Source organism: Micromonas pusilla (genome assembly GCF_000151265.4).
Source record: "Micromonas pusilla CCMP1545 genomic scaffold MICPUCscaffold_3, whole genome shotgun sequence".
Lineage (NCBI taxonomy): Eukaryota > Viridiplantae > Chlorophyta > Mamiellophyceae > Mamiellales > Mamiellaceae > Micromonas > Micromonas pusilla.
Window position 1 is genome coordinate 1,296,705 of NW_003315884.1, and position 27,180 is coordinate 1,323,884.

The window sequence follows — 27,180 nt, forward strand, 5'->3', positions numbered from 1 at the left end:
GCGCGAAAATGCTGTGTGGAAGAATTTCGGTTCGGCAGACGTCGTCAAAATAATTCGTCACTGCAGTGCCGTGTGTCTAACAACTTACGTCTACTCACTCCGCGCTCGCGCCGTCGCCCCAACCCTCCATCTCCGCGACGAGCTCCCCGACGAGCGTCTCCACGACTTCGGTCACCGAGACTTCCACCTCCGCGTCCGTCGCCGGTCGATTCGCCGGCTCCAGACGCGCCGCGTCGATGCCGAGTATCTCCATCATGAGCGTCCCAAACGTCCGACCGAACCCGCCGTCGTCCTCGTCCTCCTCCCCGCGGATTATCCTCGCGATGTCCGGCAGGCGCTCGTCCCGGATGCGCTCCATCTCCCCGGGGGTGCTCGTCCGCGCGGCTTCCTCCTGCAGATCGTGCAGCGCGTGCAGGTTTCGAATCAGATCGTTGCGCTGCTGCCTCTCCTCCACCGTCCTCGCGCGCGTCCCGCCGAACAACCGCGCGCGCCACCGATCCTCGCGCGCCAACGCCAAGCGTCGGCGGTGCAGCACCAGAGGGTTATATTCGCCGCCGTACCCTGCCATGACGCACCTGTAGACGACGTACCAACCGAGCGCGTACGCGCCGACGATCAGCCAGACCGGCGGCGTCGCCCACCAGCTCGCGAGAACCGGTTCGAACCGGTCGAAGAGACCGGAGCTCGTCGCCATAACCGCCGCGACGACGCGCGCCGTCAGACGCCACGGCGCCGCCGCCCGCCGCGCCAGCCGCGACGCGAGACCGGAACCCGACGTGACCGACGCGGACGCGCGCGCGATCGCGTCGGGGTCCGCGGCCGCGGCGCCGTCGCGACCGCGACCGCGGGAAGGTACGAGGTATCGAAACGCGTCCTCCGCGACGAACCACGCGAACGACGGCGCCACGGCGAGCGACGACTGCCAGCGGCCCTCCGCGAGCGCCGACCACAACGCGGCTTTCGCGCGCGTTCGGTCGACGGCGCACCCCTCCCCGCGCGCGCGCATCCACGCCTCGCTGTACAACGCGCGCGCGAGCAGCAGGCGCGCGTCGCCGTCGCGGAGCTCGCCGCTCTCGCCGTCGTCGCCGTTGCGGTTGGGGCTGGTCCGCGCGGCGACCCGCGCGATCCGCCCGGCGCGCTCGTACGCCGCCAACGCGTCGGGGAGACGTCTCGCGCAACGCGCGCCGGGGCGCGATTCTTCGCCGTGGTAGAGACAGTCGGCTTGGAGCATCGCCGCGTACGCGCGATCGGTCAGCGTCGTCGCGGGATCCTTCGTCATCTCGCTCGCGTAGTACGATAGGAGACCCGCGCTTCTTCGGCCGCTGGCGATCGCCTCGAGGTCGCTCTCGTCGGAGAGGCGCCCGGAGTCGCGGGCGGGCGATTCGAGCGCGACGCGAATCTCTCGCGCGTGAATCGTGTGCAACCACGCGGCGTTGTACCTCGCCACGGGCATCCCGAATCCGGCGACGTAGTCGTACGTCCACCGCGCTAACGACGCGTTCCCGGCGAGGTGCGCCTTCAGACCGTCGCTCAGGGGCTCCATCCACTCGCCGCTCTGCGCGACGCGTCGGAATCGCTGCGCCGCGGCGAAGCAGTCGCGCTCGGCGCCGGGGATGGACCCTTCGCTGTGCATGAGACCGATCTGATAGATGCACGACGTGTGCCTCGCCTTGGCGCACACGCTGAAATGCTCGTGCGCCTCGGTCAAGTTCGCGCGCTCGCCGATCCCGGCGCGGAGCATCAGACCGCTGTTCATGTGTCCGTCCGCGTTCCCGAGCGCCGCGGCTTTGCGGAAGTACGACAGCGCCGTCGTCGTGTTCTTCTCGATGTCCGCGTCGCCGTAAAAGTAAATGTACCCTAAACCGTTCAACGCGTCGGGGGAGTCCCTCTTCGCGGCTTGCTCGTACATCTCCATAGCGCGCGAGACGTTCTTCACGCCGCCGGCTAACCCCTCGCCTTTTAGGTTCATCTTCGCGACGCCGACGGTGCCGTGCAGCGCGCCTTGCGCGTGCGCGGACTCGTAATAAAACAGCGCGGCTTGAAAGTTCCGCCGCAGACCGAAATTCCCCCAATAATACGCGTTCCCCATCGCCAACGACGCGAGCGCGTCCCCGTGCGACGCTGTCTGGACCAGGTACTGCACCTTCTGATCGTTCGGGCCTTTGTGATCCTGCCGCTCTTTCTCCACGCCCTCGTATAAACGCAGACGCTCGACCCGATTTTGCCCGCCCGGTTTCCCGCTGTTATCGTACGCGACGTTCGCCGCGTGAAGGAGGTAGTACTCCGCGACTCGACACGCCGCTTCGCCGCCGCCGCCGCCCGCGGACGCCGCCGCGGACGCCGCCGCGAAGGCCGCGGACCCGACCGCGAGGTTCGAACCCGGGTCCCCTCGCGCCGCGGCCCTCAGCTTGTGATACAGCGCCTTCCCGTGAGAGATTGGACCGCCGTACCCGAGCTGGTGCATCGTCGCGAGCGCGTACCGCGCCTTGTCGTGCCCCATCGCCGCCGCGCGCAGATAATGCTCGCGCGCCTTCGCCAGACCCGACTCCCTCGGCCCGCGTCGATACCGGTACGTCCCGCCCGCGTTCCGATTCTCGCTCTTCATCGCGTCGTTGAGCGCGATGCCTCCGCGCGAGTACTCCGCGTCGATGAACAGCCTGGTGGGAGGAGAGATGCGCCGGGAAAAGTCCTTAAGGATCGGCGTTCACCACGCCGACGCGGTCGTATGGGGACCAGTGTATAGAACGCACCTTCTCGCCATCTTTTCCTTCTCCTCCGCGTTGGCGATGGCGTCCGCGCGCGCTTGGCTCGTCCGCACCTCCATCTCCGCCCTGGCGCTCGATGTCATCGCCGCCGCCTGTCGCGCGTGCATGGGCATCGGCAACGACGACAGCAGCGACGCGAACGCGTCGCCGTCCCTGTGGTGCCGCTCGCGCGCCTCGCGGTTCGCATCCGCGCCCGCGCGCGCCTCCGCCGACGCCTCGCCATCAAAATCCGGCGCGGCGCGGAGCGCGTGCGCGGCGGCTTGCGCAATGTCCTCGTCCTCCAGCGCGTGCGCGTGCATCTGCACGGAGGCTATGAACGCGTTGATTCCCGTCAAGTGCGCGTCTTTGCCGAGGTACAGAGGGCCGTCGTTCGCGACGACTTCGCCCACGATCTCCACCGCGCTGTCGAGTTTCCCGTCGACGTAGAGTCTCATGATCCTGTCTGCGCCGACGGAGAACGCGAGGTGGACCCAGCGCCGCGTCGGCAACGCGGCCGCGGAGGTCCCCCACACCTCCTCCGCGCTCGACGTGCTCACGCGGTACGTCACCCTGTTGCTGTGCGGGATCAGCCACGCGCTCGGGGTCCGATCGCCGCTCGCGCCCCCCTTCCAAAAGATCCCGCGGTGCGCGTCGATCGACGCGACGTTCAGGTCGTCGTGAAGGAACAGCGACATCGCGATCGTGAACGTGCTCGAGATGGGCGCGAGCGACGGGAGCTGGTCGTTTGACACCACGAGCGCGTACGTCCCGTCCACGGCGAGGACGCCGTCGAGGACGTCCGTATCCCGGGTCTTATTCGCGAACACATGCGCCTCGGGGACCCACGCCTTCGCTCTCGACGGACGCGCGAACGTCTTGAACCGCGGCGTTCGCGACACCGTCCGCGGGTGGTCCGCGCCGACGCCGACGGCGCTCGACGCCAGGACGGCGAGAAGGACCGCCGCGGCGGCGAGCGACGCGCGCATCTCGCGCGCGCGTTCGACTGACGCGTCTGCGTGGAAACCCTCACGACATGGAAGGGTAGGAAAGTAGTGCGACTTGTTTCCGTGGGGCGACGAGAGAGTGACGCGCGATAGGACGCGACACGTTTCATCGTGATGACATGTTATCGACGCGCACGCTTCTCCCTCCCTCCCTCTCATCACGCGCCAATCTGCTGAAAGTCCCGCTTCGACGCGAGCGTCTCTCGCAGCGCGTCCGGGTACCCCCCGGGGCAGTACCACCCGCCACCATCGCACGCGCGGTGCGCGCCGCTCGCGATTTTATCTTTGGGCCGTTCCATACAAAGCGATGTCGGGGTGGAGTTCATAGGCGTCAGTTGGAGTTGAAAGGCGTCGAGGTCGGTGATTGAAAGCGAGGGGTGGACGGAGAGACACGCCGGGAAAAGTCCTTAAGGATCGGAGAGACACGCCGGGAAAAGTCCTTAAGGATCGGAGAGACACGCCGGGAAAAGTCCTTAAGGATCGGCGTTCACCGCGCCGACGCGGTCGTATGGGGACCAGTGTATAGAACGCGCCTTTGCTCTCGACGTCGACGTCCAACACTTTCCATATCCGCACCATCGAGTGCTTGCTCTGGTACACTTCCTCGTAGTGCTCCAACGGCTCGATCTCTGTGTCCCGGCCGTACGAGTGCAGACGATACAGCAAAGATTCGCGCATCGTGTCCGACGGGTTCCCGCGTTCGTCGACGTAGAACCCTTCCTGTCTCACATCCGGGTACACGGACCCGGCGATGCGCGCCATGTGCGGCGCCTTCGCGAGGTCGTCCCCGTGCATCCCCGCGAACCGCGTCGTCCACACCAAGACGTAGTCCGCGAGGTGCCTCACGATCTGGTACCCCTCCTCCTCCGGGGACGTGAGGCACTTTCCGAGGAGCGCGATGTGCTCGTGGTTCCACGTGTTGCCGTCGGCGAGCGTCGTGCGGTTCGCGACGCCGTTGATCTGGTACCCGTAGTCCCACCACGACATCACGCGCGCGTCCTCGGGGGTGTTATCGCGCAGCCACCAGTAGCTCTCGCGGAAGTCGTCGAGCATGACGACGTCGCCGTTCGGGTAGTGCCCGCGGACCATGATGCTCGGCTCGGACATCTGCAGCGCCATGCGGTCGCACGTTTTCGAAAACGCGCGCGAGGTGAGCGCGAATAACGCGACGACGACGCCCGCGAGCGCCTTGCGAAACGCCGGGCTCTCGCGGAACTTTCGCTTCGCGACGGACGGCAGCTCGGTGATCCGGAACGCCCCGCCGTTCGACGAGCTCTTCCTCCCTCTCTTATCCATCGCGCGGCGCGCGGCGCGGCCGCCTGGGGTCCCGCCGGGCGGGGTCTTCGCCGCGGCCGCGGCGTTGGCGCGCACCGCGTCCGGATCCAATCGAATCTCCGCGAACGTCGCCGCCTCCGCCGCGACCCACTCGATGACGGCACCGAGCGCGATGCCCGTCGACACCGCGACCGCGGGCGCGAGGAGCAACACGAGCCTGACCATCTTGCTCGAGAAGTACCACGACACGAGAAAGTAGGACGCCACGAAGACGCGCGCGTCCGTGCGTCGGAACAGCAGGCACGCGAATGCGCCGCACGGCGCCGTGAGGACGTTGAAGTGGAAGTACTTCACGTACACGTCGCCTTGCGTCGCTTGGTGCTCCGCGACGGAGTCCACGAGCGGGTTCCCGGTGCGCGTGTGCGGGACGAAGAGCCCGCGAACGCGCGCGGACAGAGGACCGATCTTCCCGGACTGGATGAGCGCGCCGATGATCACCGCGGCGACGCCGACGCCGACGGAGGTGAGACGCTTGCGAAATGTCTCGTACTCGCGGTCGCTCAGCGTCTTTCGACGCGACTCGGAGACGGCGTACAGCTGGCACATGAAGAAGACGAACAGCGGGCCCATCTGCTCCATTGACTGGAACGGCATCATCCCGACGACGGGCACGCGCGTCGCGGCCGCGGTGCCGAGCGCGTAGAAGATCGAGTACGACCGCCAGAGTTTGAACGAGAACCGCCCGGCGAGCATGGAGACGCCGGCGTGGACGCCGATCATGTTCACGACGAACGTGTACCCGCCCCACGCGGCGACCATGTAAAAGTAACTCGCCGCGGCGATGAAGGCGAACTGCCACGACTTTTGCGTCCGCAACGACCGGACCCACCAGTAGAACGTCCCCGTGATCGCGGTCACGGCGACGGACTCGTTGTCGAACGCGCCGGCGACGGATCGCATCAGGTGCCCGGGTTGGATCGCCATCACCGCGATCGCGACGACGGCGGAGGACGCTTTGTTCCCCTCGCTCGCAGCCTCCCACGCGATCCCGCCGGTGAACAGCGACGCGAGGACGGAGAACGCCGCTGGCATGAAGACGCAGACGTCGTTCAGGGAAACGGTCACGTCCGGGATGGCGTTCAGCGCGTTGTAGATTCCCGCGGCCGTGAATTGCATCCCGGGGTAGATCGTCGTCCCGACCGGTCGTCCGAGCGGGTACCACACGCTGTGATCGAACCACTTGAAGAACTTCTCGCGACCGTTGTCGACCAAGTACTGCGTCGCGCGAAAGTTGAACCACGGGTCGAACTCGTGGATGACGCGGCCGTAGTCGCGGACCGCGTAGAGGCGGATCCGATACGCCGCGACGAGCGACGCGACCAAGAGCGCGGATCGGAGGATGAACATGAGGAGGCTCGCGAGCGCGGAGGCGTCATCGTTCCCGGGCGCGGGCGTGGACGGCGTCGCCGGGGGTTGGGTCTTCCCAGGGGTCGCCTTGGAAGGCGTCGACGGAGGCGCCATCGCGCGTAGGAGGCGCGCCGACGAAGTGAGTGTTCGATCGTGTTCGACGCGTCGCTTTTCCCGCGCGGCAACCTGAGAAGACCAGACTGCTACGTGTACGGGTATGCTCTGCTATTTCTCCCGCTTAGAGTTCGAGAGTATGTCGCGCGGGACGATCCCTCGCAGCACGGACCCAACCTTCCGCACCACCCCCAACACGCCGGCGACAACCATCCGCGTCCTCGCCTTCCCCCCGCCGCCAATCTCGTACCGTGCTCTGAACACGTCCATGACGCCCTTCGCGTCCACGTCGACCGCGACGCCGACGCGTCCGCGACCCTCCTCGGTCCACGCGTTGGCGAACGTCCACCGTTTGACGCCCTCGTCGAACACCGTCTGCCCCCTACACAGCGCGCCCTTCTCGCACTCGACCCTGACCGCGCCTCGCTCGATCGTGAATAAATCCGGCCGGAACGCGAGCAGCACCGCGGCCGGGTCGTGCATGAACATCCCGCTGAATGACGGCTCCACGGCGCGCTCGTGAAACTGGACGTAAAACTCGGAGATGTCGCGCAAGAAATTCGTCGACTCGTCGTTCGTCGTTCGCATCGCGTCCAGGTCCGCCCTGGTCAAGAACAGCCTCTCCGTGACGTCCAGACCGATCACGGTCACGTCCGCGCCGCTGCCGTACAGCTCGTCCGCGGCCTCTGGGTCGCAAAACACGTTCGCCTCGGCGGCGGGGTTGACGTTCCCGTTCACGCGAAACGCGCCGCCGAGGTGCACGACGCGTAACCCGCGCTTCGCCATCCCCGGGTCTAATCGCATCGCCATCGCGACGTTCGTCGCGGACGCGAGCGCGATGACCGTGACCTCCCTGGGATCGTGCGCGTTTACCGTCTCCACGATGAACTCCGCCGCGGTCTTGCCCGGAACGGCGGTCCCGCGCGGGTTCGATCGACGCGTGTTCCCGAACCCGTCGTCGCCGTGGACGAAATCCGCGATGTGGTTCTGAGGCTCGCCCGTCAGCGACGTCTCGCTGCCTTGGACGACGGGCACGTCGGGGCGTCCGAAGAGTTCTAACAGATACAGCGCGTTCTTCGTCGCCATCTTCGTCGTGACGTTGCCGTACAGCGTCGTCACGCCTAAGATCTGAACTTCGGGGGACCGTATCGCTAACAAAAGCGCCCAGCTGTCGTCTATCCCCGGGTCGGTGTCGATGATCACCTTCATCGGTCGCGTCGCCGTCGGCGCGGTGGACGGCATGACGGAGCGCCGCACGGAGACGACGCGCGGCGCGCGGTCTCGCGCGCGAGGAAGAGAAACGCGCGGCGGCGCGTGGAGGCGTGCGCGGCGGCAATGGCGAACGGATCTGACGCGGCAACTGTCCAGCGCTTTTCCAGAATCAGATCCGCCGGTTCAGTTCGATCGCCCGAAGAAGCCGAGGGTGCCGAATCGTTGACCACATAATTCGTGCGCGCGCACGGGCGGCGGGCACGATGGACCCCACGGCGCAGGCGGCGAAGAACTTGGAGGATCTGAAGCTCACCCCCGATGAGGTCTCCAAGTTCGAGACCGCGTTCAAGGACCCGGAGTTCAAGAAGATGTTCATGGAGTACGCGGAGGAGATCTCCGATCCGAAGAACAAGGCCGAGAGCGATCTGTACCTCAGGCAGCTCGAGCGCGAGAACAAGATCGAGGCTACGTACGGCAAGGGCGTGCAGCTCGTGATCCCGACGCCCGGGTTCGTCGTGAAGACGCGGTGTAAGAAGACGGACCGGAAGGCGTTCGTGAACATCTGCCACAGCGACAAGTGCGACGACGCGACCAGCGTCCGCGTGGACGGCGGGCTCCAATGGAGCGTCCCGCACACGCTCGGGCAGCCGCACGAGGAAAAGGACAAGTCAGGGAAGACGTGCGAGGCGTACGACTTTTGCGTCTCCGAGCACACGTACGGATTAACGCAGAGCGACGAGCGGTTACGCACGATGGTCATCGAGACCGCGATCGAGGCGGTGAACAAAGCGTACGAAGACGTCGACTTGGAGACCGCGTTTACGCTCCCGAAGAAGAAATTCTTCGGCGCGGAGACCGGCCCGGGAGTGCAAGCGATCAAGAGCGAGAAGAACAAAGAGAAGGAGAAGAACGCGCCGGGGCGAGGGAGGATCGCGCCGCTGGCCGCGATGGCCGGGAAGGCGGCGGCGGGGACAGCCCCGGGCGGGTCGAGCGAAGAGGGGAAATCGAGCGCGTTTCGGTTCGACAAAGCCGTCGCGAGAAAAACCGTCCCGGCGAAGGAGCCGGACGGCGAGTGCGAGCCTCACTACGTCATCGTGCACCGGGAAGGGAACAAGGACATGGGCAGCCAGTTCGGGAACTCGGGCGCGAGCACGGAGGTCGAGAGACGGAGGGACACGCGACCGACCGCGATCGTCGTGCGAGTGGACGTCCCGAAGATCGACTCCATCGCCGCCGCGGAGCTAGACGTGGACGATCGCAAACTCTTCCTCCGCGTCGCGGGGAAGTATCGATTAGACCTCGCGCTGCCGTACGAAGTCCGCGGGGACGACGGAAAGGCGAAGTTCGATAAGAACGCGAGGCGGTTGGAGGTGACGCTGCCGGTGAAGCCGATGAAGATGGAGCCGATCGGGAGGTCCACGGAGCCGACGCCGGAGGCGGCGGCAGCCGCGGAGACCACGACCGCGCCGGCGCCGGCGACGAGCGGGCTCGTGACCGAGATCGACGCCCCGTCCAGCTCCGCGAAGGAGGATGAGAGCGACGAGACGGGGTACGTGATGGTGGACGCCGCGGAAGCGAAAGCGGCCGCGTCCGCGGCGGCCGCGGTGCAAGCCGCGAAGGAGTTTGAGTCCAGGGGGGAGACGGAGAACCAACGGCGATGGCGGGAGATGCACGCGAAGCGGGACCCGCCGAAACCGAAACCGGCGGAGGCGGCGGCTGAGGCGGAGACGAAACAAATCGTCACGGCGGAGAAGGAGGCGCCCGCGGCGGAGGCGGCTGCGGCGGCGACGACGACGGAACCGGCGGCACCGCCGCCCGCGCCAAAGGCCGCGACGATGTTCCTCAGGCCCTCCCTCGCTGGGTCCTCGCTAGACGACGAGCTCGACTAAAGTTTTTTTGTGACGAATTACAATCACTCACGGCTTGATGCTAATCCTCGCCTTGTTCAAGATCTTCTGCCGAATCTTCGGGAAGTCCGGGTGATCCTTGATAACCTTCTTGCACACGTCGATCGAGTGCACGAACATTTTCATCTTCAGGTAGTTTTTCGCGAGGCGGTACCCCACCGCGGGGTTGCTCTCGAACGAGAATCGCCAGCTCGATTCGTACGACCGCGCGGCTTCTTCGACGTTCGTCTCCATCTCCGCCATCTGTCCTAAGAGCTCCCACGCCCTCGCGCACGCGATGTTGTACTTCAACGCTTTCCTGCATAGCTCCCTCGCTTCCTCGAACCGTTTTTTGTCCTTCATGTTGATCTCCGCGAACAGGAGCCAGCTTCGTTCGAACTCGTCCGCCTCCCCGGAGTTGAACGGCAGCTTCGCGATTCGCTTCAGCTGGTTCCGCGCCTTCGGGGTTTGTTTCAACATCAGGAAGCAGCTCGACATCGCGAGAAGCGCGGGGACGTTATCGTGATCTTTGTTCACAACCTCGGTGAGTATGCCGATCGCGCGATTGATCGCGGGCTTGTTCCGCGTCCCCATCAGCGCGTACGCTTCTAGAACTTCGTGACGCGGGTGCTGCCGCGACACCGGGCGAATCTCCGCGAGTAAATCGTTCGCCGCTCGAACGTTATCCGTGTTTTCGTGCTGCGTCCCCTCTTCCTCGGTGACGTTCCCTTCTTCGTCCCACACGTCTTCGTTCTCGGGGGAGAGGTAAATGTCCACCATTGTGTACACCGCGTACGGGCCCCACTCGTGCGAGCCGCGGCATTTGTTCAGCTGCACGAGCGCCTCCCTCGGGTTGTTTTTATACCTCTGCGCGAGGCCTCTGCAAAAGAAAAGCCCCTCGTCTTTCGACGAGTCGATCGCCGCGGTCTCCGCCTCCGCAAAGAACGCCTCGCACTCGTCGAGTCGTCCGCTTCGTCGCAACAACTGCACGAGCTGCGCCATCGCGATGTAATTCCCCGGGTTCTTGTCGAGTATCTGCGAGAAGTGATACATCGCCCCCTCGATATCCTCGCGTTGGAACATCAACTCCGCGAGCATCATGTTCGCTTCTTCGTCGTCCGCGTCCGCGCGCAAGATGTCCGCGCACATGCGCTCGCACCCTCCGACGTCGCCGACGTTCAGGAGCATCTGCGCGAGCGCTTTCATCGCGCTGATGTCCTCCGGGTTGTGCTTCAGAGCTTCGTGGTAAAACGACGACGCGTTCTCCGTGTCGTGCGACTTCGTGTAAATCTCCCCGATTTCCCGGCACACCCCCGCGAGCGCTGTTCGGTGCTTATGCGACGCCTCGACGTCGCTCTTGCTTCGCGTCACGAGCGTGCTGAGCAGCTCTTTCGCCTCCGTCAGCGCGTCCAGATACCCGGCTCTATTCCCCTCCCCGAGGTGCACGGTCGCGAGCATCCGCGTGCACTCGACGCCGCTCTCCAGCGAAGCCGGATCGCGCGCGTCCGTAAACGTGTCCAACAACTGCTGCAACACAGCCTCGGCGCGCGGCCAGTATATCGGGTCTACCCTACCGAGCTGGATATACAGCTGCGCGAGATCCATCTGCAACTCGGTCTCGCCAGGGTGCGACGCGCGGAAGCCCTCGTAGTAGTCCATCGCTTTTTTGAAGTGATGCCCTTCAACGAGCGCTCTTCCTATTTTCACCGCGAGCGCGACGTCCCCGGGGTTCATCGCCGCGGCTTTCTCGTACACCCCCACGGCCATGTGCGCTTCCCCACACCGCATGTACGCGTCCGCGAGCGCGACTAAAGACTTCGCGTCGCCGACGACGCGAGAGACGTCCTCGTAGCACCGCATGTACGCCTCCTCATCGTTCCTCTTCTCGAGGTGAATCTTCGCGAGCGCGATTTTCGCCTTTGCGAAATGCGGCGAGTCCTCGGACACTTGCTCGAGCATCTTCAGCGCATCGTTCGACTCCCCTTTGCTCATCGCGAGCTCGCACTGCGCGATCATGACGCGGACTTCCTCCGTCGTCCCTTTAAACTCCACCGACGCCGCGTTGACGACTTCCTCCGCCTCGCTCGCGCGGTCGAGTTTCGTCAAAACCTCCGCGTGCATCATGTACACGGACGCTCGGTCGCGCGTGCTGACGGGTATCGCGTTCTTCCGCCGCGCGCGCTCCTTCTCCGCTTCGGTCATCGCTTTCTTCACGCCCGGGAGCTTCATCGCGGCTTTGATCTCCTTCAACCCGCCCTCGTAGTCCTCGTTCAGCACCATGCACTGCGCGGAGATGATCGCGTACATCGGCGAGTCGCGAATCGCGAAATTCGACGCGACGGCTTCGTCGAGCTCGCTCTGCGCGTTCACGTGATCCCCGTTCGTGAGCGCAATCTGCGAGAGCACGATGTGCGCGTCCGCGACGCCGTCGGTTTGAGACTGTATGAGCGCGTTCGCGGTCCGAGCCGCCGCGTCGTGGTGCCCGGCGATGTACCTCGTCCGCATGAGAAGCAGCCGCGCCGACGCGAGCCCGGGCGCGCGCGCGCACACGGCTTCGAGCAACGACAACGCCTTCTCGACGCCCGGTGACATCGGGGCGTTCTTCCCTCTCGGTTCGCCGCTCTCGCGCGAGAGGAACAGTTCCGCGCACTGGGTCAACAAGTCCGGGTCCATGGCGACGAAGTAGTCGAACCCGAACGTCCGCGACCGCGACGCCGCGAGGTGCGACGTGAGAAGTCGTTCCAGCTCCGTCAACGGCGTCTCGATGTCCGCGCCCGGGACTTTCGACGCGTGCAGCGCGGTGAGGAACACGAGCTTCACGTTCCGTTCGGTCGTGACGTCGTTCAGAAATTCTAACTCCTGCTCCGCGTCGGTTATTTGATCGTCAAGGAGCTGGCACCAGATCGTTCCGTACAGAGATGTAAAGTCGTCCAACGCGCCGTCGCGTTCGTCGATTTGCGCTGCGCGTCGATACCCCGCGATCGCAGCCTTGTACTCCCTGAGTAACTGCTGCTGGTACGCGGCTTCTTTCACGACGTCTACGCGATCCGGCGCGATCTTCTCCGCGCGCTCGAGCATTAAAGCGCACGAGGACAGTATCGACTCGTTCCCCCCGGAGACGCGCGCGAAATCCCTCGCGCAGTCCAAGTACAGCCCGGCGTTCCTCGGCTCCCTCGCGTCGACGGCGCCCAAAACGTCCCGCACCGCTCTCTTCGCCGCCTCCCCCGCGCCTTCCATCGACAGCGCGTGAAACGCGCGCACCCTCAACGCGGTGATGTCCTCCCTTCCCTCCGCGGAGTCCAAGATCTCCCCCGCGGTGTCCATCGCGGCGTCCCAATCCCCGGCGGCCATCCGCGTCTTGGCCTTCTCCGCCTTGGCCGGGACAAAGTTCGGGAACCGCGCGATGACGTGGTTCAACACGTCCATCGCGCCTTGGGTTTGATAGGACGCCTCTAACACCTTCACTCGCCCCATGAGCGCGTCGAGCTGGGTGTCTCCCCCGGGGGCGTCGAGAACTTCGTCGAACATGCGCTTGGCGGCGTCGAGTCGGACGCGGACGCGATCCGTCTTCGCGGCGGGGCCCCCGGGGGTTCCGGGGCCGAGGTCCTCGTCCCACTCGTCCTCCTGGGCCGCGCCGCCCGCGCCGGTGAGCTCGATCCACGCGAGCAACGACTTCGCCTCTAAGAAACCCGGCTCGGTCTCTAACGCGCGCTCCGCGAGCTCTTTCCCGCGCCAGGACTCCGCGGAGGACGGCGCGAGGGAGTAAAACGTCGCGCACAGGAGCAACGATCTCGGCGACGCGTGCGCTTCCTCTCGCGCGATCCTGTTCTCGAGGTGCTCCACGGACTCCTCGTCCACGACGCGCGCTTGTTTGTGCGCGTGGACGCACGCGGCCATGCACGCGAGCTCGAGCTCGCGGTCGCTGTGGATGGACGGGCGGACGCGACGGGGGCGAGGGGGATGAGAAGTCAACAACGCGGCGCGGTGCCGGAACGACGCGGACGACGACGGCGGGGAGGACGTCGCGGGAACGAGAGGGAGGGAGAGACGCGAGTCGACTTCTTTCTTCTCGCGGATCGGGACGTGCAGACGACGACGACGACGACGAAGGTGCGCGAGACTCGCGACGCACCGCATGAGGGACTCCAGCTGTCCGATCGCCTCGGAGTGGCTCCCCTGCGCGATGAGCGAGAACGCGCTCCAGAACCGCGCGACGTCGCCCCCGCCCGCGCACGCGGTCTGCACGTGCCGCGAGTACCCACCGCGGGCGTAGTAGTTCACCAGCGCCTGCAGCTCGTCCCCGCCGCCGCGAGACATGACCCCCGGTCGCCGTGCCTCGCCGCACGCGCGCCCGTCGTTCTGCGTCGAGCGACGACGAGAGACGTTGGTGGACGAGATGCGCGACTACTGAAGAAAAAAATTCTCTCTGCTCGTGTGTTCGTCGTCGCGACGCTTCGAGATTTCGCGTCGCCGTTCGTCGGAGTCTCTATCACACGTGTCTAGTACTATAACTCCGCGAGCTGCTCCAAGCTCATCCCCCCGTTCGCGTCGCCCGCCACCGGTATCTCGAACAGGTTTTCGTCGTCGTCGTCCGCGGCGTCGCCCGGTCGCCCCCCCCTCCTCGCTCGCGCCGACGGCGGCGGCGGCTGATACGTCGGCGGCAGACCCGGCGGCGGCGGCGGCTGCGGCGGCGGCGCGAACAGCACGCCGGTCCTCAGCGCTTCCCCGACGCCGTCCATCCCGACGTGCCGTGCGACGCGCCCGAGCTCGCCGGCGAGCGAGACGCACCTCGCCTCGGCCATCCGCGCGGTCGCCTTGGCGCCTCGCGCGGCGGCTTTTACTCTCTCGACTTTACCGTCCACGGCTCGAATGCCCGCGTCCGCGCCGTGCGCGAGCGCGTCTACGCGTTCGCGAAGGCGCGCGTGATCGCTTCTCTGCGCGCTGAGCGACGCGCCGACTTCCTGCGCGTGCGCGTACGCCGCGGCCGCGCCCGCTTCGGCGTCGGACGCGAGGGACAGCGCGCGGTCGGCGACGTCCGCGGCTTTGCGTAAACTTTTGACGTCGCCGCGCAGCTCCTCGAGTCGGGCTTTCATGACGTCCGCCTCCGCTTTCCCAGCCCCGGTCGCGCGCTCGTCGACCTTGTCGAGCCTGTGCGCGAGCCCGCCGATCTCGACGTGCACGGTTCGAACCATGCTCTTGATCGACTTGAGCTCCGCCGCGGTCTCCACGGAGATGCCCCGCGCCGGCTCGTTCCGGTCGCGGTTCGACAGCGGCCGCCTCGGCGTCGGCGTCGGGACGTGCGCCTTCGGTTTCAGCCCCGGACCCGCGCCCCACGGGTTATGCAACGCGGATTCGCCGCCTTTCCTGGCGTCGTGCTTGGACAGAACCGCGCCCGCGCGTTTGAAGAGCTCCGTGGTGTTCTTCGCCACCGCTCTCCCCGACATCGCCGCGGCGACCGCGTTCCTCTCCTCCGCCTCGTGCGCCGCCTCGCGAAGCCGCGACAGCTGGACGTCCATCGCGATCTCCCAGCGTTTCTGCGCAGCCTGGAGATCCGCGACCGCTTTCTCGCCCGCGCTCTTTTTACTCGACGGCCGGAGCGTCGCTTCGAGAACGCTCTGCACGCCTTGAGGCCCCGTCGCCTTCGCCTTCAGCTCCGCTCTTCGCGACTCCTCCTTGTCCACGAGCGCGCACACCGTCGCGAGCTCCGCGGCGAGCTGCCGGTCCGCGGCGGCGGCGAGCGCAGCCGGGTGCATCGGCAGCCCTTCCCCGTCCGCGAGCTTCCCGGTGTCTTCGTCGAGGTGAATCCCGAGTTTCGCGGCTTCGTCGTTGACCGCCCTGCGCGCCTCCATCGCGGCGCGGCGCGCGTTCGCGATGGGATCGGATCGTCCCTCGATGTCGTCGAGCTCGTCCGCGATGACGAGCTCCGCCGCCGCCGCCGCAGCCTCCTCGGACGTGACCCCGGAGAAGTTCGTCCGCCCGACCCCGACCGGGGCGCGACCGCCGCCGCGGACGGGTGGGGACTGCGGCGACGAGACGTGGTACTCCGATTCGTTCGCGATCCTCTCGATGTCCACGGTGGTCGGCGTCGGGGGTAACGCCGCGGGGTGCGACCCCGCGGGCGTCCTCGCGCCGCGAGAGGCGTCGCGCGCTTCGGGGCCGCGCTGCCCCTCCAACGCGAGAATTTGGTTTCGCAACTTCGCGAGCTCTGACGCGAGGCTCTCCGTCGCTCCCGCCGCGGAGGCGGCCGCGTGGACCGCGGCCGCCGCCGCTTGCTCCGCGTTGCTCGCCGCGGTGTCCGCGTCGCTCTCGGACGTCGCCGCGCGGAACGCCGCGGCCGCTTTCTCGTCCTCAAAGTGGTCCTGTTTTTTCTCGACCTCCGCGACTCGCGAGGCGAGGGCTTCGATGGACGCGCGCGCCTTCTCCGCCGCCTCGGCCGCGGCTTCAGCGGCCGCGTTCGCCGCTTTCGTGTCCTTCAGCAGCGACACGGCGCCGCTGCCGCCCTTCTGCCACCTCCCGACGACGGAACGCATCGACGACTTTCGTTCCTTGCGCTCGAGCTCGTCGAGTCGACCTTGGAGTTGGTCCTTCGCCGCGGCGTCCGACGTCGCGGCGACCGCGGCGGCGATCGTCGCCGTCTCCTTCTCCCGCGCCTCGTCCTCTTTCTCTTCGTCCGGGCTCTTGTACAGGACGACCTTTTCGAGATCGCACACGCGCTCGTTCAGGGTGTCGACATCCGCGGAAGTCGCCTTTTTTTCGTCGAGCTCGGAGACGCGGCGAACGAGTTGCTCCATCCCAGCGGTGATGACCGCCCCGGCGGCGGCTTGATTCTGCACCACGGACGTTTGAACGTCGATGATGCGCTCGAAGCGCTCCTTTTGATCAGTCTCGAGCGTCTCGATGGCTTCTTTCAAACCGTTCCGCGCGCGCGCCGCGTCCTCCGCCCGCGTTTGAAGCTCCCTCACTCGTCCTTCCATGTCCGCGACCTCCATCGCGCGTCGCTTCTGTATCACGAGCTCGGACTCGACCTCGGCGACGCGCGCGGAGAGCGCGCTCGCGCGCTCCACCTTGTCGTCAAACTCGCGTAAACGCGTCATCTCGGTTTCGACCCGCGCGGTGGTCATCTCCATCGCTTCAACCTTCCCGTTCACCGCGCTCATCGCCGCTCGCGCAGCCTCCGCGGCGTCCGCCTTGATGGCGTCCATCGCGGTCTTGAGCTCGTGCACGCGACCGGCCATCGTCATCGAGAGCTCGCTCGCGGTCTCGTGGTTCGCCTCGAGCGCGCGCAACCGCGTCGTCGCCTCGGCGAGCGCGTCCGTTAGACGCTTCGCTTCGCTCTCGTGCGCCTCCGCCCGCGCGATCGCCGCCGCGGCCGCGCCTTGCTGCACGTCCTCGAGCTCGCTCACGCGCGCGTGAAGCAGCCGATTCAGCTCCGCGGACGCGGTGACGTCTTCCGCGACGGCGGCGATGTCTCGCTCTTCCGCGGCTGAGGGCCATTCCATACAAAACAAGTTCATCGGTCAGTTGAAAACGGACGCGATCAAATGTTGAAACCGAGCGATGGGTGAAACAATTTTGTATAGAACGCACCTGAAATTTCCCCGACGCGGCGCCGCAGCGCCGCGACGGCGGAGTCTTCCGACGCCCCGCTGGCGCTCAGCGCGCACTTCTTCACGCTCTCCTCGAGCGCCTCGACCTGCGATCGCACCTCCGCGACGACGTCGTTCGCCGCCGAAGTCGCGAGCTCGCGGAGTTTATGCTGACGGCTCGTCGTGATCGGCTCCGGCGCCGCGGCGACGGCGGCGGCGTTTTCCACCGCGTTCGCCGCGAGCGTCGCGATCTGCCCTTCCACGTCCGCGAGCCTCGCGGCGATGTCGAGTTCCATATCCTTCATCTTCGATTTTAACATCGGCACCGCTTTCTTCGTGGACGGCGACGTCGAGGACGCGCCCGCGGCGGCTTCCTCCGCCCGCGCGATTCTCGCCTCAAACGTCGCGAGTTTCACCCGTAACTCGTGCACGTCGTCGTTCTCGGACGACGCGGCGGCGGCGGCGGCGGCGGATCTGGACCTGGACTCGAGTCGCGCGAGTCGATCCTTGAAATCCCGCGCGGTGTCGTATTCCATCTCCACTCTGGATTCGATGTTCGCGACTTTTCGTCGAACCGCGTCGAGGTCCGCGCCGTCGTTCGCGCCGGCGTCGCCGACGAGCCGCGTCGCGGCGTACTCCGCGCCGTACCCTCGGTTCCCGCGTCCGCTCTCCAGCGCCGCGACGCGATCTTCGAGAAACCTGAGGTTCACGACAGACCCGGACGATACCCCGGACGAGGACACCCCGAGCTCGGATACCCTGCGCTCGAGTTCGGACATCCGCGCGGTGACGAGGCCCTCGACGACGCCTCCGAACCGAGACGGCGACGACGGCGGCGGCGGCAACGGCGTGGACTCGAGCTGCGATAAGCGCTGTAGGATCGAGTTCAACTGCCCCGCGAACGCGGCGCCGCTGTTCCCGCTCGCGGTCGCCGCCGCGAGCTGCGCGGACTCCGCTTTGAGACGTTCCGATTGCGCGCGGCGTTGCTGCTCCATCGCCTCCCGATGCGCCTCCCACGCCGCCTCTTGTTGCTGCTGTTGGAACCGCACGGACTCCTCCGCGGCTCGATGCATCTGCAACGCTTGCGCTTGCTGGTGCTCCGCTTGTCTTTTCATCTCCTCTTTGATGTCCGCGACCGCTCTGTGCGCTTCTTCGACGCGCTGTCGCGTCGCCGCGTCCGAGGCTTCTCGCCGACGACGGCGTTCCTCCGCTTTCCTCTCGATGTCCACCCGCCCGCGGTGCGCGTCGTCCAGCAGCCGCTGTAAGTGCGTCACGCGCTCGTGCTCAGCCTTGTCCCTCTGCGTCAGCATCTTCTGCACGTGCTCCCACTGCTGCTGCCCCTGATGCACGATCGCCTGCGTCGTCCACTCTTGCGACGCTTTCATCTGCCGCGACGTCTGCGCGCGAAGGACGTCCACCTCGGCGCCGACGGCGGCGGCCACCGCGGCGGCGGTCGCCGCGTTCGCGGCAGCGTCCGCCGCCCCGGAGCTGGAGCTGGACTCCATCGCTTCCACGCGCGCCGCGAGCGCCTCGATTGTCGCCCGGAGCGCGCTGTTCTCCTCGTGCAGGGGTAAGACTTGCGTCACGAGCGCGTCCATCTCCGCGGCGGCGTGACGCTCCGCGCGCGACTGCCGTTCCGCGACGGCTTGGATATCTCTCGCGACGCGTTCGCCGACAGCCTGCGCGGCGGCTTCCGCGGCGGCGACGGCCGCGGCCTGCGCGCCTCGCATCGTCGCGAGGCCCGGACCGCCGGGATCGACCGACGCGTTCGACGTCGACGGGCCCGACGCAGCCGGGGACGGCGACGCCGCGGCGGCGGCAGTCGGCGGCGCCGCCGCGGGGGACGACTGAGACCCGACCGCTGCGGCGGCGGCGGCGGCGGCGGCGCCCCCGCCGAGCGGTTCGGGCGGCGTCGGGAGTCTCGCGCGCGGCGGGTTCGTCAGCGCGGGCGCGGCCGGCGGCAGCGGCGACGCTTTCGACGGCGCGAGGCTCCTCGCCGGGACGCCGTAATACGCCGTCTTCGTCGACGCCGGCTTCGCCGCGGGCTTCTTGACCGGGCTCTGAACCTTCTTCAGCGACGACTCCGTCGGAGCGTCGAACCCTTTATACACCGCTTTCGCCGCCGCAGACGCGGACGCGCGCTCGGCGACCGCCCTGGCCTTCGCCTCCTTCGCGTCGAACCTGGCGCGGAACAAAGCCGCGGAGGCGATCGCCGCGGAGGTCTCCGCGGGCGGGGGCGTCGGGGGCAGCCCCGCGCTTCCTCCCGCCCCCGCGCTCGCGTCTCCGCTCTCCACGCCGCCCATCATGAGGTCCGTGGACGGGAACGGAGGGAAGACGATCGCGGGCGCGGTCGGGGTGAGGTCCCCGAGCGGCGGCGGCGCGAACGGCGCGGCGAACGGCGCCGGCTCCGGGGACAGCGTCATGTCGACGTCGTCGAGCGAACGTTCCGTCGTGCTCGTGATGTGTTCCCTCAGTTTGCCCACCTCCGTGGTGACGTCGGTCGATGTACCCGATGCCGCGCTCGCGTCGGTGGTGGTCCCCGCCGGGCGCCAGAACGCGTCGCGGGGGGCTTCGTCCGAGGCGGGGGCGATCTCGGAAGGAACCGACGGCGGCGGCGGCGGCGGCGGCGGTTCGCTCGTCGCCGTGGACGTCGCCGCCGTCGCGGTTCGCGTCGGGCTCGTCGCTCTGGAGTTCGCCCTGGAGTTCGCCCTGGAGTTCGCCCGCGAGCGCGCGAGCAAGGCCCCGCCCGAGGGCTCCCTCCGCCGCGCCGGGCCCGCCTCGGCGTCGTCGCTCTCCTCCTCCCGGGGCGTTCGCGCCGTCTCCTGCTCCAGCCGCCTCGCCGCGGCTTTCACCTCCCTCTCCTCCGCTTTCTTCTCCTCGTCGCTCTCGATGTCGCTCAGCCGCGTCACCGCGTCGATGAGTTTGTTCTCCAGGTCGACGCAGTCCTTATCGGTCTTCCGTCGCTCGTACATCGGATGCGCTCTCACGCCCGAAGTCACCGCGGTCACGAACGCGTTGAGCTGGAAGACCTCCTCGTCGGTGTCCCCGGACTCCCTCGCGAGATTCGCCTTGCGGAGTGACATGGCCGCGCTGCGGTACACCGCGGTGATGGGCTTATCCGCGAGGCCGCTCATCGTCGACGACGGTCGCGCGGGAGCGCGGGAGGGAATGCGTTAGACTAGTTACGGGGGGGACGCGCGCTGCGATGCTCGTTTTCCGCCCCGCGCTCGTCGTCGTCGCTCGATGCCCCTTCCCCGAGCGACGGCGTATCCGGTCGTGTCGAGGGAGCCGAGATCGACGCGACGATACGTTCCACGCGTCTGCGGTCCGCTCCCGTCGCGAGGAGACGCGGCCGCGCGTGTTCGATGTGTCGCTCTCTGAGCTACGACAGCCAGTTCTCTGCGCAACGGCCGGAATCCCGGAAATCGGCACCGAAACTTTGAACCCGAAAACTTGATCGGACGGGACCCGAAAATGTCCTTTTTTGTTCATCGATGTCCAGGGTCGATTTCACCGATAGAACGGACGGCCGATGACGCGTTTACGTTTTGCGAATTCGTGGCGGCGCCGCGTCGCTTTTTCGGCACGAGAGGGCGAGCGATTACGTCACACTCACTCGCGCGGCCCCGTCGCCGACGCGCTCGCTCAAGGAAAAACCTGAACCCGACGCTCATATACGTCGTGTTATAACGCGCGCGCAAGCTCACACCTCGCGCTCTCCGTCTCACCGCATAACGCGTCTCGCACGCCGCGGATAAGACAAAAGCGCACTTTACTCGTTCCAATCGTCGGAACCGAGCACCGCTTCGACCATTACGACCACGACGAGACGCGTCATGGGCCTCCTTTCCGCCATGAGTCGCGGAGTCATTAACTCCAGCGCGATGAACACGCACAGGAACGCGTCGACGTTCCGCGCGTCTCGCGCCACCCCGGTCGTCAAGGCGACGTCCGCGTTCGCGCGCGCCGAACGCTTCGGGGGAATGCGCCCGCTTCCGGCGGCGGCGGCGACGCTCGCGCCTCGCGCGACTTTCCGCGCGCCGCGCGACTTCGCCCTCCGCGTGTACTCCGCGGAGTCCACGACCGCGGAGATGGAAGACGAAGAACTCGACCCGTTGCTGAGCAAAGTCGACGCGCTCTTCACCGGCGCGGACGCCCTCGCCGCGGACGTGGACGAACTCTTCGACGACGACGACGAAGACGACGAAGAAGATTACGACGACGACGACGAAGACGAGCCCGCGGCGGCGAAAAACTCGGACCCGAACCACATCGACAACTTCCCCATCTCCGTGTTAACCAAAGCGGCGCTTCGGAAGCGCGGGATCGAGTCCCTCTTCCCGATCCAGAGCGCGGTGCTCGCGCCCGCGCTCGAGGGCCGCGACATCGTCGGCAGGGCGAGGACCGGCACGGGAAAGACGCTCGGGTTCTCGCTTCCGATCATCGAGTCCTTGCTCTCGAACCCGTCGGACGCGCGGAACCGCCGCCCGCGGTGCATCGTGCTCGCGCCCACGCGCGAGCTCGCGAACCAGGTCGAGGCGGAGATTCAGCTCACGGTGCCGTCGATGAGGACGGTGTGCGTCTACGGAGGCGTCGCGATCACGAATCAAGAACGCGCGCTTCGGAACGGGGTCGACTTTGTCGTCGGCACCCCCGGGCGTCTGATCGACCTCATCCAGCGCGGGTCGCTTCAGCTCCAGGACATCGAGTACTGCGTCCTGGACGAGGCGGACCAGATGCTCGCGGTCGGGTTCGAGGAGGACGTGGAGCGGATCATGCAAGAGATCCCGGAAGAGCGGCAGACGTTTTTGTTCTCCGCGACGATGCCGTCGTGGGTGAAGCAACTCACGCGGAAGTACCTCAAAGAGCACGTCAACATCGACCTCGTGGGGGACAGCAAGCAGAAGGTTGCAGACACGATCGATATCTTGTCTTGCGCGTGCTCGCACCAGAGCAGGACCATGATTCTCGCGGACTTGGTCACCGTGTACGGCAAAGGCGCGAAGGCGATTTGCTTCACGCAGACGAAGCGCGAGGCAGACGAGGTCACCGCCGCGCTCGGTCGTCGCATGGCCACGGAGGTGCTTCACGGGGACATCGCGCAGGCGCAGCGCGAGAGGACGTTGAAACGGTTCCGTGACAACCGTTTCAGCGTCCTCGTCGCCACCGACGTCGCCGCGCGCGGTTTAGACATCACCGACGTCGACCTCGTCGTGCACTTCGAGCTCCCGAACGACACGGAGTCTTTCGTGCACCGCTGCGGACGCACCGGCCGCGCGAACAAGCGCGGGACCGCGATCGCGATGTTCACCCCGCGGGAGAACTACCGCCTCCGGACGATCGTGCGCGAGACTGGGGTGACGTTCAAATCGATCAACGCGCCGACGCCCGCGGAGGTGATGACGTCGTCCGCGGTGCAGGCGAAGCACGAGATGTCGCTCGTGGACGACGAGCTCCTTCCGTACTTCACCCCGACCGCGGAGGCGATCCTTGAGGAAGTCAGGGCCGCGGGCGGGAACGGGCGGTCCGAGGCGGAGACGCTCGCGGCCGCGCTCGCGGCGCTGTCCGGGCACACGGAACCGCCGCCGCCGCGCTCGTTGCTGACGTCCGACGTCGGCCTCACGACGATGGTCGCGAAGGGGCACATGCTTCTCCCGCGGGATTTGCTCCGCGCGCTCTCGATGGTGAACCGCGCCGCCGCGGACGGCGTCGGGCGCATCCGCATCTTGGCCGATAACAGCGGGCTGTGCTTCGACATGAATCACACGATCGTGAACGACGTCATCGCATCGGCGGAGGAGCTCGAGGGGATGGAGCTCTCCGTGTGCGCGTCGCTTCCGGAGCTCGTCGAAGAGAGGGATCGCTTCGGCGGCGGCGGCGGCGGGAGAGGCGGATTCGGTGGCCGCGGAAGAGGTGGCGGGAGAGGTGGCGGTCGCGGCGGTCGCGGCGGTCGCGGCGGCTTCGATCGCCGCGGCGGCGGCGGCAGGTTCCAGCGCGGCGCCGACGGGAGCTTCCAGCGCGGCGGCGGCGGCGGCGGCGGCGGCGGCGGCTGGCAAGAGCGCGGTGGCGGCGGCGGCGGCGGCGGTTACTCCGATCGCCGACCGAGCTACAGCGGCGGCGGCGGGGACAGAGGGGGATCCTCCTACTCTCGTGGAGGGGACAGCGGCGGGTATCGCGGCGGCGGCGGCGGCGGCGGATCGTACTCGTCCGGCCGCGGCGGCGGCGGCGACAGGTACGGTGGGTATTAGAACACACGGGACACGAACACTTCACGACGGCGGCGGCCCCGGGCCGGGGAAGTCGGCCGTTTGTTTGCATTGCATTGCCACACGTAGACATCGCATTATTTTGTACGCATGATATACATTCTTTGATGATCATCGTGCTCTCTTCGCGTCCGCTCACGAAAAAACGCATCACGCACAGAACCAGACTGCCGTGATCGCTCAGATGCTCCCGTGTGGATATCTCGTCGAATCGAGCCGAGCGTCCTCGCCGCACTCCCCGAGGCGCGACGACCGCGCGCGCTCGCAGACGAACCCTCCTCGCGCTCGCACGAGCATGTTCGCCATGCACGCGTCGTCCGCGTCCGTCGCCGCGCGGGCGGGCGCCGCTCGCGCGACGACGACGACCAAAAGGCCCGTCGCGTCCGCCAGATCCGCCGCCTCAAACAACGCCAGCGCGCGCGCGCGCGCGCGCGCGAGCGCGAGGGACAACCCGGGGTTCGACCCGAACGATCCGATGACGTGGAACGCGTCCGCTGGCGGCGACGGCGAGATGGGGTTCACGGACATGGGCGCGCCCGTGGACGACCTGATGCAGCTCGACGACGCGCAGCTCGCGACGCTGCTCGGCGCGGACGGCGCGACAGTCCCGGTGATGCTCGACGGCGAAGGCGTCGTCGTGTCCTCCGCCGGCGCCGCCGCCGACAGCGGCGAGCTCGAGGCCGCGCCCGCGCCGGAGTTCACGCTCGCTCCCGAGACGGCCGCGGCGGCGATCGACAAAGGCCTCGCGCAGTACAAAGAGGGGAACGTCGAGGAAGCGCTCGCGACGTTCACGTCCGCGCTCGACCTCCCGGGCTCGGGACCGATTCGTCGACGGAGGGCGATGGTGAAACCCGCGGGGCCGTCGCTCGGGTTCGAAGACGCGGACGTGAGCCTGAACGAGCAGATCGCGATCCACTACAACTGCGCGTGCTGCTACGCGAAGCTCGGCGACGTCCAGAGCGGTCTGGTGTCGCTCGTGCGGAGCATGGAGGCGGGGTACGACGACTACGCGAACGTACGCGGCGACGACGACATCGCGTCGCTGCGCGCGGATGACCGGTTCGAAGGGATCATGGCGCGGTTCGAGCCGCGGGGGGTGTTGGAAGGGGTCATGGACGCGCTGTCGAGGGGGACGACGAACCAGCAGAGGAAGAGCGGCGGCGCGCCCGCGGGCGGGGGCGGCGGCGCGCTCATCGGGGGGTTCATCGACGCCGTCAAGGGGAAGCTCGGCGGGAAGTGATGGAGGACGATACCCTCTGCTTAGGCGAAGTCGCGTTTTTTTCGTCATGACATGTCCGTCGTCGAAGTTTCTCGAAACAGCCCACCCGTCGCGTCGCCGCACTCGTCGCCCGCGCGTCGACGCCGCTCCACGCGGCGCCGGCGCGTAGGATCATGCCGGACCTCGAGGAGCTGGACGACAGCCCGCCGCCGCCGGAGCCGCGGTTCGTCGAGCGCGCGCCGGACGGACCCGATGCGCTCCCGAGCGGCGGCGACGGCGCGAGCTCCGGAAACGTCGTCGGCGTCGCGTCGTCGCCGCACGGGCTCGACATGGGAAAGCGCCTCACGCTCAGCGACGAGCTCCGGCGCTTGGGGAGTAGACGCGACGGCGACCGGTCCCCGGCGTCCGGGCACGACCGCGACCGCGACGGCGTCGATTGGTGGGTCGACGAGCCGTCGACGTCGCGGTCCGCGGACGCGAGATCCGGCGCGGGCGGAGGCGACCCCTCGTCGGGAAAGCGATATTCCGGTTCGGTAGACGAGGACGACGACGGAATGATCGTGATCCACGGCGGCGGCGGCAGACGCGACGGCGACGGCGACGCGTGGACGCCGCACGAGACGACGAAGAAACCGAGGCCCCCTCGCGAGGGACGGACCGGGACCGGGATCGCGGGCGTCGTGGGCGAAGACGACGTCGGCGCGGACGCCTTAGACGCGCAGATGGACGCGTGGCTCCGACGCACCGTGGACGCGATGCCGGTGAAACCAGACCACATAAGCGGCGTCCGCAGGCCGTTAATGAACGTCTCCCAAGTTGACGACACGACCGTGGACGTGACGATGACGACGTCGTTTCGCGCGCACTTCTCGCAGCCCATCAGCAGCTTCGCGAACGCGAACGACGCGCGACGAGGGACGCGGGCGTTGCCGCCCGCGGAGGGCGACGGCGGCGGCGTCCTCGGCGAGGGCGCGGTCGTCGCCGTGGGGGGGTCCAACGGGATGGTCCCGGGGAGCAGCGGACGGTTTGGGATCGCGTCGCCGGATGATTACGTCGGCGGGAAAGGCGGCGGAGAGAGCGGCGGCGGAGCGCGCGGGGGGTATATGGAGCTGCCGGACATCGAACCCACGGTGTCCTTGGGCGCGGCGAAAGAGGAAGAGGCGGAAGCGAACGCGCTCGTGTCCGCGAAGGACGTCGCGCTGGATAACGCCGTCAGGGAGTGGGAGGTGCGGCCGAGCGAGCTCAGGCTGCGCGAGAGGCTCGCCGTCGGCGGGTTCGCGGAGGTGTTCCGCGGGACTTGGAACGGCACCACGGTCGCCGTGAAACAGCTCCTGCAACGAGGCCCGGACGTCGTCGCGCGCTTACGAGAAGAAGTCCACGTCCTCTCGCGTTTGAGGCACCCGAACCTACTGCTGTTCATGGGCTGGTGCCCGGAGCCGCCGTTGATCGCGACGGAGTTCATGAAGAGAGGGTCGCTGCACAACATCTTACGGAAAAACAAGGGCCCGCTCGACGGCCCGCGGATGCACCACTGCGCGCTGTCCGTCGCGCGAGGGATGCACTACCTCCACTCGCGCTCGCCGCCTATTCTGCACCTGGACTTGAAGTCGCCGAACATCTTAGTCGACGACAAGTGGCGCGTCAAGATCGCGGACTTTGGCCTCGCGCGCGTGCGGTCCAACACGTTGCTCTCGGGGAACAGCGCGTTTCACGGGACCCCGGAGTGGATGGCCCCGGAGATGCTGCGCGCGGAGAACTACGACGAGAAAGCGGACGTGTACTCCTACGGCGTCGTCCTCTGGGAGCTCCTCGCCGCGCAGACGCCGTGGAACGAGCTCCACCCGATGCAAGTCGTCGCCGTCGTCGGCTACAGCGAGCGGAGACTCGCGTTGACCCCGGACGCGGAGGCGACGGCGCGGAGCGACCCCGCGACCGCGGTCATCGGCGATTTATTCCACGCGTGCGCGAGCAAGCTCGCGACGGAGCGGCCGCTCTTCGCGGAGGTGCTCGATCGCCTCGAGCGGGTGTTGACGTTGATGCTCCCGGGGCCGAGCGCGACGGGGACCGACGCGACGGGGGCGGGGGCGGGGGCGGGGGCGGGGGCGACGCGCGCGGCGGGGGACGCGGCGCGGGATCTCGCGAAAGCGAAAGCGGCGGCGGTGCGCGCCGCGCTCGAGGCGGCGGCGGACTCGCCGACGGCCATGAAGGCGGAGGACGCCGAACTGGGAGGGGGGGAACTTGGAGGCGCGAAACCGGCGTACGTCGTCACCGAGCACGGGGACGAATAGAATATTCTAGATTTATTTTTTATGACGACGACGTGGAGAGGTTCGACGAGTGATGAACGTCTCCTCGCGCGCGAGCGCGGACTCGAGCGCGACGACGCGCGCGCGCGCGAGTCGGTCACAGCCGTCGGACGCGCGTCGCGCCTTCCTCCGTGACGCGCGCGTCGTCCGCGCGTCGCACG

At 67.3% G+C, this 27,180-nt stretch overlaps 9 protein-coding genes across 9 annotated transcripts; 4 read left to right on the plus strand and 5 right to left on the minus strand.

The window, feature by feature from the left end:
• Positions 1-94: 94 nt before the first annotated feature.
• On the minus strand, positions 95-3,730 carry MICPUCDRAFT_56528 (uncharacterized protein; the record flags this gene model as incomplete). The annotated part of the gene is made up of 2 exons (XM_003057361.1): positions 95-2,657; positions 2,751-3,730. 2 exons carry the CDS (start codon positions 3,728-3,730, stop codon positions 95-97), a joined length of 3,543 nt encoding a protein of 1,180 aa, XP_003057407.1.
• Positions 3,731-3,915: 185 nt separating this feature from the next.
• MICPUCDRAFT_691 (glycosyltransferase family 66 protein) lies at positions 3,916-6,409 on the minus strand (the record flags this gene model as incomplete). Its single annotated transcript, XM_003057362.1, has 2 exons — positions 3,916-4,018; positions 4,278-6,409. Coding segments are annotated over 2 exons (2,235 nt in total), but the record flags the coding sequence as incomplete, so codon positions are not given.
• Positions 6,410-6,655: 246 nt separating this feature from the next.
• Positions 6,656-7,753, minus strand: MICPUCDRAFT_15593 (uncharacterized protein; the record flags this gene model as incomplete). The annotated part of the gene is made up of 1 exon (XM_003057363.1): positions 6,656-7,753. One exon carries the CDS (start codon positions 7,751-7,753, stop codon positions 6,656-6,658), a length of 1,098 nt encoding a protein of 365 aa, XP_003057409.1.
• A 266-nt stretch (positions 7,754-8,019) lies between these two features.
• MICPUCDRAFT_62486 (uncharacterized protein) lies at positions 8,020-9,645 on the plus strand (the record flags this gene model as incomplete). The annotated part of the gene is made up of 1 exon (XM_003056880.1): positions 8,020-9,645. The coding sequence occupies one exon, from the start codon at positions 8,020-8,022 to the stop codon at positions 9,643-9,645; it is 1,626 nt and encodes a 541-aa protein (XP_003056926.1).
• Positions 9,640-13,959, minus strand: MICPUCDRAFT_32482 (uncharacterized protein; the record flags this gene model as incomplete). The annotated part of the gene is made up of 2 exons (XM_003057364.1): positions 9,640-13,564; positions 13,775-13,959. 2 exons carry the CDS (start codon positions 13,957-13,959, stop codon positions 9,673-9,675), a joined length of 4,077 nt encoding a protein of 1,358 aa, XP_003057410.1. The 3' UTR covers positions 9,640-9,672.
• Positions 13,960-14,147: 188 nt separating this feature from the next.
• On the minus strand, positions 14,148-20,362 carry MICPUCDRAFT_56533 (uncharacterized protein; the record flags this gene model as incomplete). The annotated part of the gene is made up of 2 exons (XM_003057365.1): positions 14,148-17,125; positions 17,230-20,362. The coding sequence occupies 2 exons, from the start codon at positions 20,360-20,362 to the stop codon at positions 14,148-14,150; spliced, it is 6,111 nt and encodes a 2,036-aa protein (XP_003057411.1).
• A 702-nt stretch (positions 20,363-21,064) lies between these two features.
• MICPUCDRAFT_56534 (DEAD/DEAH box RNA helicase) lies at positions 21,065-23,476 on the plus strand (the record flags this gene model as incomplete). The annotated part of the gene is made up of 1 exon (XM_003056881.1): positions 21,065-23,476. One exon carries the CDS (start codon positions 21,065-21,067, stop codon positions 23,474-23,476), a length of 2,412 nt encoding a protein of 803 aa, XP_003056927.1.
• Positions 23,477-23,798: 322 nt separating this feature from the next.
• Positions 23,799-24,734, plus strand: MICPUCDRAFT_56535 (uncharacterized protein; the record flags this gene model as incomplete). The annotated part of the gene is made up of 1 exon (XM_003056882.1): positions 23,799-24,734. The coding sequence occupies one exon, from the start codon at positions 23,799-23,801 to the stop codon at positions 24,732-24,734; it is 936 nt and encodes a 311-aa protein (XP_003056928.1).
• Positions 24,735-24,886: 152 nt separating this feature from the next.
• Positions 24,887-27,001, plus strand: MICPUCDRAFT_56536 (uncharacterized protein; the record flags this gene model as incomplete). Its single annotated transcript, XM_003056883.1, has 1 exon — positions 24,887-27,001. One exon carries the CDS (start codon positions 24,887-24,889, stop codon positions 26,999-27,001), a length of 2,115 nt encoding a protein of 704 aa, XP_003056929.1.
• Positions 27,002-27,180: the final 179 nt, after the last annotated feature.